General features: G+C 36.8%; 1 protein-coding gene across 1 annotated transcript; it reads left to right on the forward strand.

Annotated features, from left to right (window-relative positions):
• Positions 99–3,714, forward strand: LOC109834883 (chaperonin CPN60-like 2, mitochondrial). Its single transcript, XM_020402901.1, has 8 exons — positions 99–115; positions 1,760–1,808; positions 2,192–2,287; positions 2,402–2,501; positions 2,575–2,678; positions 2,784–2,889; positions 3,118–3,196; positions 3,285–3,714. Exons 1-8 carry the CDS (start codon positions 99–101, stop codon positions 3,391–3,393), a joined length of 660 nt encoding a protein of 219 aa, XP_020258490.1. The 3' UTR covers positions 3,394–3,714.

Below are 9,169 nucleotides of genomic sequence, written 5' to 3' on the forward strand. Positions count from 1 at the left end.
CCTCTTAGCCTTCTCCAAACTAGTCCCCTCTTGTTCCCAAGGTAGAAATCAGGGGGATACATGGATTTGAAAACCCATCATCAGGCGCCCTATTAATGATGGTGAAAGAAACCAGGTGCAGAATCTTCTGCAACATCTGACCTCCTGACCTCCTGTAATATGCAGCCCTCCAATGCAGAAGACAAGCCTTTATGGTCAATATCCCCCTCAAACATTTTCTTTGTCAAGTCTCTATACTATTCTCTTGCAGACGGAGGACTGCGCAACCAATTCCAGTCTATCATTTGGAACAATTTGCTTCCAAGTAAAGTACAAATCTTCTTCTGGCTCCTGAGTTTATCCAGACTTAAAACCAGGGACAGATTGTCTAACCAAGGATGGCTAGGGGATCCATCCTGCTCCTTCTGCAGCTCCCAGGAATCGCAAGAGTATCTATTCCTTGAATGTACTTTCGCCAATCAGATTTGGGTGCCATTGCTAACTAAGATTAATATCACTGTTTTAAATATCGGCCGATAATCGATATTATCGGCCGAGTTATTGGATTTGGGAGCTCTCCGCTAGGATAAATTAGATTTTTAATCGGTTATCGTTTTTGTAGGTTTATCGGCGATTTATCGGCGTTATCGGCACTTATCGGCCGATAAGTAAGACTTTTTTATCGGGATTATCGGGATTATCGGCCCATTTTGACTAACATTATATTTTTTTAAGGCTATGATGCAAGTTTCGCTTTCTACAATTTGTTAGTGATTCTAAACATGATGATTTACATTTGGTATGTTTATATTTCATTAAGCATGATTAGATTATATTTTTTAATTGTTATATTATATATACACATCATCCAGTATATCACTCCGATAAATACTACTTATCCCCGATATATCCCCGATTTCCGCTATCTGATAAGGATTTTGGCCGTCCGATAAATCCCCGATAACCGATATTTAAAACCTTGCTTGTAGTTGAGTACACGATTGGCACTATTGGTAAAGTTTTTAAATATTTAAATAGATGAAATTATTGAACCGATGGTTCTTTGACATTGTCTTCCTATCTGCTTGGATGCAATTAAATTTTGCACTATAAGTGTGATATAAGAAGAATTTTTTTTTAATCTTGATAGTCTCTTGCATTCAATAATGGTATGGGTTAAATTCCGCCAAATAAGTGCTAGAGAAAATGTGTGAGATCATCTTTTTAAAATCCTTAGACAATCAAAATCACGTCTTCCTGGATATTGTGGATTGGGGCTCAAAGAGATGTAGCATATTTACTGCCCCCTTGAGCGGAGCAACGTTGCTGCAGTGTGTCCTATGTCTGACACTGGATGATTTTTGCGGTTAGAAAACTATTGGTGCACGGTGAGTAATCAGCAATGACATGGGTGATGTGGACACATTTTAACTGTTGATGATGGCCTACTGTAAATTTATCTTCACATTGTGGAGTGTAGGGTGGTGAAGCTTAAGTTGAATTAGGCTGTCCATAGTTCCTTAGAGTTGAACTTACTTGCACAACACACCTTTAGATTATATCAGTTTCTTATTATTGTTTTTTTTATTGTTTATGACTTTATTCTTTTGTAGTTTTTATGTTGAGAACATTTTCCGCTCATAGGAAGATTGAGAGAAACCATTGAAAATTGACTTTTTTTCCTTGCCTGCAGAATTTGCATGCAGTACTTGTAATCATTATTTGTCAGCAGTTGCACTATATCAGTTCTCTGTTTCATGTTTTATGTGTTATTGTACAGTGTTGTATGGAACCCTGTTGGGCAGATTGGCACGTGCCAGACATACATTGTACACATTTATCGTTTGTGTGCTTTATTGAATTCATTTTGTATCTTGTAGTGTGTTTCGTAAGTGTCCATGACCCATTGATTTTGTCTACAGAACGGTGTTTCACTTGATACATGTATGAAATTGTATACATTGATTTGAACTGACATTTATGGTGTTTTAGCCCAAGTTAGTAACTTTTACTGAATGTTTTTGAAATTATTCTTTCCCGTTTAGGAACACACAGATGGGTTGATGTACTAAGCATCAAAAGACTACTATTGTTAAGTTTAAATAGTCAACTTGTTTAGCTGGAGTAGAAGTAAAATGCATGAGCTTGTATAATTTAATATGCAATGGAGCTCTTAAATTAAGAAGGCTGAGTTTGGAATTTGTTTCGGCAGCTGAGAACATCTATTGAAAGAAGCACTGCTATGTTTGACAAGGAGAAAGCACAAGAACGACTATCAAAGCTTTCAGGAGGTGTAGCTGTGATTAAGGTAATGCTTTTTCATCATTATTTCCCCCATTTCCTTCTCCTTTGTTTCTTTTTCTTCATTCCTGGTCCATTTCCTTGCTTGGCACATACATACAAATGTTATTTGCTGATGCAGGTTGGTGGAGCTAGTGAGGCTGAAGTTGGTGAGAAGAAGGATAGGGTTACCGACGCTTTAAGTGCTGCAAGAGCTGCTGTTGAAGAGGGTATTTTGCCTGGTAAGTTCAGGGTTGATTCTTCTTTCTTGAGAACAACGATAGCGTTTATCTCTCATACAAATTGTTTCTGCAGGTGGTGGTGTGGCTCTTTTATATGCTACTAAGGAGTTGGGTAGAATTGAATCATCCAATAGCGACGAGAAAATAGGCGTTCAGATCATTCAAAATGCTCTGAAGGTTGTTAGTTGTTACCTGTACACTTAATACCTTGTACTGTTTGAGAAGTTTTGTTAGCTGCTATTTGTAGAGGCATTTATATAAACAGAAGTTGACTTCATGCAGGCACCTGCTTACACTATTGCTGCAAATGCTGGGGTTGATGGTGCTGTTGTTGTTGGCAAACTACTAGAACAGGATGATTTCAATTTGGGATATGATGCTGCTAAAGGTAACTATCCCTGCATATGTGGCATGCTTAGAACCCTTATCATTTTTTGCTCCGTAAAAGCTTTGATATTACTTGTTCTCACCCATATAGCATTCCAGGGACGTATCTTATCAAAGTTTCTTGATTTCAAATTTTCTGATATTTTTGTCTGTGAGCAGTTTCTCGTATCATCACTCCTTACAGTCCTTGATTCATGAGCTGATGGTTGTGCATGGCTTTCTGCTGCAGGTGAGTATGTTGACATGGTAAAAGCTGGAATCATCGATCCCCTTAAAGTTATCAGAACTGCTCTTGTAGATGCAGCAAGGTAAGGAGTGATATATGTTGTTGGATTCTTACTTTTATGCGCACAACTGTAACTGAAGCAATTACTGAGTAATGTGATTGGTTTTCAGCATCTCGGTACTATTGACAACCACTGAGGCAGCAGTTGTAGAGCGTGCAGATGCAAAAGCTAGCAAATCACCAAGTCGCATGCCAGACATGGACGATTATGATTACTAATGAGGTTGATTAAAGGGAAAGTTTTTATTTTAGTTGAGTTTTTGCTACAGAGGATAGTTTCCAGTAAGGGAGTTTTGAAACTGATTTTAACCAGTGATTTTTACTTGCCAAAATCGAGAATATTGAGTGGTCATATTTGGATCATATTGTTGTAAAAATCGTGGGGTTTTTAATGGTTAGCCACTAGCCAGGCAACTCTTGTTCTAAAAATATCAGAAGGTTGGCATTAGATAATTATATTCGGAAGGTTGATGTTATTAGGCTGGAATCCTATAATGTGATAAACCCACATATTTATCATAAATTTCTGTTATCGTTGATGAATTTTGCCTTATTTTATGCCGCCTGACAGTTACCCCGTTTTCTCTCCAGCAGATCTCTTTCCTTAATTGTTTTGGGGTAGAAGTATACAGCTACTTGTACCTATGATTCCTTTGATAATTACTGCCTCTTATGTTCGACAAAAAATCTCGATGTCAAAATATTATGTATAATCTAAGATAGTAAGAGCGTAGAAGAAAGCATGGGGAGTTTTCAGCTAAATTATATTTCATACATATAACTATATGCCAAAAATAACTGACGGTAGTTTCTAGATAAATGCAAATCTTCAGTTATTTATTTATATCTGTTGGTCCTGTAAAGAAAAAAATGATGAAATATTATACTAGAAGTTGGAAAACTGGGAGGACAAAAATTCATGGTATTATGGAATATGACTTAGACCTATACTAAACCACCGAATAGGGAGATTACGTCTGAATGAAATATGCTTCGAAGCCCATAAATGGACCGTCTTCACTTGTACTGACTAATCGTCACTAATAACATTTAGTAATGTTTATATACTTGTGATTTCTTTCTAGCATGATTAATATTACTTTTTGGTGAATGAACTACTTTTTATTTCTCATTAAGAAATCATAACCATCCGTGAACTCTTGAAACACGCAGCTCATGAATCAAATTAACTAAACAATTAATGAGTAAACGTGATGAAATCTCCTCAAGGATTTTACAATATCTCAGATTCATAGAATATACACTGACCATGATTTCAAATGACAGAGAAGAATACAGTGTCTATTCATTGCTGCCCCCCACCAAACCCATCGAAGGCTGGAAACCACCCGCTTAAACTAGGCTCTATTTTATATTGTCATCGTTACTTATTTGGGTTTTAGAAAATCACTCGTCTATTGTTCTTGTAACATACAATCTCATCTAATTTTCCATTCTACTTTCTATCCAAAAAATTATATTTTGACAGTTCTAACCTACAACTTTAATTTTATCAAACTTTTATGTGAAAGTTAGATACCCAAATTTATTTCCTATTTTAACTTTAGTACATAAAGTTTTTCTTTGCTTTGAAGTATCCCCATAGATGATACCTCAAAGTTCTATATTGTCCAAAAAAAAAGAACCTAAAGTTCAACAAAAATTAACTTTGACATCTAAAGCTCAACAAAATTTAATTTTGATGCCCGAGTTTCAACAAAACCTAACTTTCATACCCAAAATTCAACAAAATATAATTTTGATACCCGGATCTTAATAAAATCTTATTGACCCCTTCCACTACTTTGGTTTTTTTCCTTGATCCAATGTTATTTTGGTGCTCTTTGTTCGTCCGATGGTTAAATATGACCAAAAGTTGCTTGCTGGTCAGAAATATTTGACATTAGTCCCTCAAATCTTCATGATCTCACATACTATTACTAAATTCATTATCTATTTTATTTGAATAAATTTTCGTTAATAAAGTGTTTTTATTTTAATTTGCAAATTAATGGAGAATTAATAATAAAAGCCCAAAAGAATCAAAATCTATCATTTTTCTATCATTTATTTATAACACGCCATGGGCCCACAGGCCCGTTGGCGCGTGTAAGCCGTGGAACCTACCGAGAGTAACTCGATGTTGGCTAAAGTCTACTACCAAGATGCTAAAACCAGTTGCTCTTGGGCACCTACCGAGAGTAACTCGATGTTGGCTAAAGTCTACTACCAAGATGCTAAAACCAGTTGCTCTTGGGCCTTGGATTTTTCTCTATTTAAACCACTAACATTTCTTCACACTAGTCCATGTGGGATTAAAGTTGGGGTGTCACAATCATCCCGCCTTACAAAGACGACGTCCTCATCGTCTTGATATGATAATTGGCATATCCCGGTATCACTTGCCAAGTGATATGGATTCTAGAGGTTGCTCCTACGGGCTCTAGAGGTGGCTCTCACCACATCCACGCGGTGTAGCACTTAGCTCCATATTTTTAGCTGGCTAACTACTCTGATACCATTTATCACGCCCTAGGTCCACGGGCTCGTTGGCGCGTGCAAGCCGTGGGGGCCACCGAGAGCAAGTCAATGTTGGCTAAAGTCCACTACCAAAATGCCAACAGTAGTTGTTCTTGTTAGGTCTCATGTTTATGAGCCTATTGTCTAATCTTCTTTTGATGATTAACAAACAATTTCTAATCAGCCTTCAGAATTACAGTCTCATCGGTCGACCAATAACGGCTAGTTTGCCCAGTAACAGCTAGTTTTCTGTCTTTATTTTTGAGGCTATAAATATGCCTCAAGCTAAAGTTTTTCTCAAGGGTTTTTAACCAAATTTTCAATAGTTTGTTTCAAGGTTTAAAGAGTGGTTAGGTTTATGCAAAAAGAGTTTTGAAAAGAGAAAGCTTGTAAATTTTGGTTTTGAGGAGTTTCACCTCAAACATCAACTTCTACATCTCTTTGTCTTTTAGAGAAGTTTTTCTAACTCTTTAATCTAACATATCGTCATTTTAATTCTTATATATATTTTCTAGATTAATTTGAGTTTAATTTTTGTTATACTCATTATTTACACACACAAGCAAATTGAGCTTTAGTATTACACATATTGTACTATTGGGTTGTGGGGTTGTTACATAGAGAGAGAGAGAGAGAGAGAGAGAGAGAGAGAGAGAGAGAGAGAGAGAGCTTAAATTTCATTTTCAATTTGTATTGGAGAACCAATTATTTTATTTGCACTTATTGTAAAACACATTATAATACACAAGGACACTTAGAGAAGTAGTTGGGAAAAGAACAGGGTCAATTCCAAAAGGAGTGGCTTGGTTGTAAAAGCCTAGGGAGAGGTAGTGATTCCAAGTACTTGAGAAGGTGACACGGGTCGGCCAACACTTAGAGAAGTGTATTGTGTGATTGTCAATGTGTGAGTTGTAAAAGTTTTTGGTAAACTTCAGAAACCAATTGTGTTGATTATTTGTGATAGTGGAGTATCTCCTCGAGGTGAGGAGCAAAGACGTAGGTCATGGGTTGACCAAACTCCTGTTAAGACTCAGGTTTTGAGCCCACTCTCTATTCTTGTTTTGATGATTTTATAAACAATTTATAGCTAATATGTTTCCTAGTGGTTGTGACTTGTTTTCTTATACATGCTATCTATATGTGATGAAAAGTCATTCATATCAAGAGCCAAAAATTCAAGACCAAGCCACTTAGGTATATTGGTTGTTTAGTATATATAGTGTGAAAATGTTTCAAGCTCAATATATATATACATACACACACACACTATATTGTTTTTCTCACAAAATAAGCTATTTTGAGAAATCCTTGTGATATTGGTTTATTGATCATGTTTACATCACATTCATGTTTTATAATGTCTATAGAACCATTTCATAATGTTTCATAACTCATTATATATCCAAAATCAAATTTCAAGTTTTGATTCTAACATGTATTTATGTGCATTTTGCAAAACGATGACTTTTTACAAATGGTAAATGCAATTCCAAAATTTCTTTACAAACATGTTTATTTTCATATTTATAAACATTTCTTAAAGTTTCGTTATTTTTGGGTAACATTTGTTATTTTTTTAGCTCGTGTCAAAAACCAGTTTTAAAATCTATAAAACGCCATGTATCAGTTTGCGGTCGACCGCAAGTGTCACCATGGTCGACCGGCCAGGAACTCAGACTCCAGCTTTGATTTATAGGATATTGCGGTCGACCGGACGTGTCGCCGCGGTTGACCGCTGTGTTGGACCCTAGAGGGGGGGTGATTAGGGTCAAGAGGCTCTAATATGCAATATAAAATCAGCACAAGCAAAACACAAAACAAAAATGCGATAAAAGTAAGAGAGATAGGGTTAGGAGTTCGTTATCCTTGACGTGCGATGTGTTAACGAGGTTCGGCCCTCTGGCCTACGTCCCCGCTCCCCACTCTCGAGGAGAAATCCACTACACACCCGGTTTGGAAGTCGGAACTTCTTCTACACAGCGATCTCCACAGATCTCTCTCACTACACAGTTTGATCTCAACAGATCACACCCTCACAGTAGATCTTACACAAGATCTCACCCTCACAGTAGAAGAAAAGATGCAAGACTCTCTCTTTACATAGCCCCTATGGCAAAGAAAAGTTACTGAAGTTGGGAAGTGAATCACACACAAAAACACAGAGAAAAACAGATTTGAAAATTTTCTCAGGAAAACAGAGCTCTCTGGTTTTTGCAAACGTTAGGGCACATTAAGAAGAAGAAGACTGGGGTTTTTTATAGAAGAGATTTATCAATAAAAAACAAAGAAACAATCTTCTCAAATTAGTAAGTAATCTCCTTTATCAGCACCTGACCTCAGACTGTGCCAAACACTATTAAGTGTAAGCACAGTAATCCAGGTTACAGGCAAACGACCGTTTAAAAAAGTCGCAGCTGACAAAAGAGGAAATCGGTTGACCGAAAGGAATTTTCGGTCGACCAAAAAACACTTCGGTCGACCGACCGAAAATTCGGTCGACCGCACCGGCGCGGTCGACCGATTTGAAAGTCGAGATTTCGGTCGACCGTACCGGTCGACCGACGACCTCTCTGGAAAATAGTAAGGAATGACCATGAGAGCGGTCGACCGGACCGGTCGACCGCTTTCTGATATATTCCAGAAAATAGTTTTTTGACCAACTTGAAATATTTGCAAAATATTTATTTGACCTCTGAAAAATCTGAAACTTTGTAAAATGTTTTTAATACTAAAAACAAGCTGTTTAGAAAAGGAATTTTGCAGATAGGTCCTCATACTTATGAAAAATAGTATTTTGTGAAAAACGCTTAAAAACCTAAGTATGAAATCGTGTGTGTGATTCCCAATAGCTTCAAGTAAAAACAGTAACTCTTTGCCTACATTCTAGCACCAGAGAGGGAAACAAAAGAAAGCTAATATCCTTATATAGAGAGCAATACTTGAGCTTTGATATAGCTTGAATCAGATGTAGCTTGTATTCGAATTTGACGTTCTTAAAATAACGTTGCTTCATCTCTTGGTCTCCTCCTCCTTTGGATATCATCGTTGTAGCATATATTCCATCCATCCTCCGTTCATGGCACTAATGAGCTTGATAAATGAATTTACTATATTTTTACTAAATAAGCTATTAGTACCGATAATGGTGGTTGTAAAACATCATCAAAACATAAGGGCTAACAATCTCCCCGCTCCCCATTTTTTGATGATGACAACAAGCGCATTATATAAGAGCAAAAATCAAAATAGCTAGCTAATGGTGCCTCCCTATCTATAGCTCCCCTAATATATGCAACAATGAGGGAGATTGTCTTCCTTTGTCACCATCAAAAATGGGGAAAGGAAATACAAAATGGCATGATGCAATCTAAACAAGCAGCAATGTAGAACTTTCACATAGTGCATAAGCAACCATTTCTTATGCGACAAAATCCATTCCTCTCCAAGAGTTAGTAAATATATCCGCTTTGAGATT

Source organism: Asparagus officinalis, chromosome 3 (assembly GCF_001876935.1).
Source record: "Asparagus officinalis chromosome 3, Aspof.V1, whole genome shotgun sequence".
NCBI lineage: Eukaryota > Viridiplantae > Streptophyta > Magnoliopsida > Asparagales > Asparagaceae > Asparagus > Asparagus officinalis.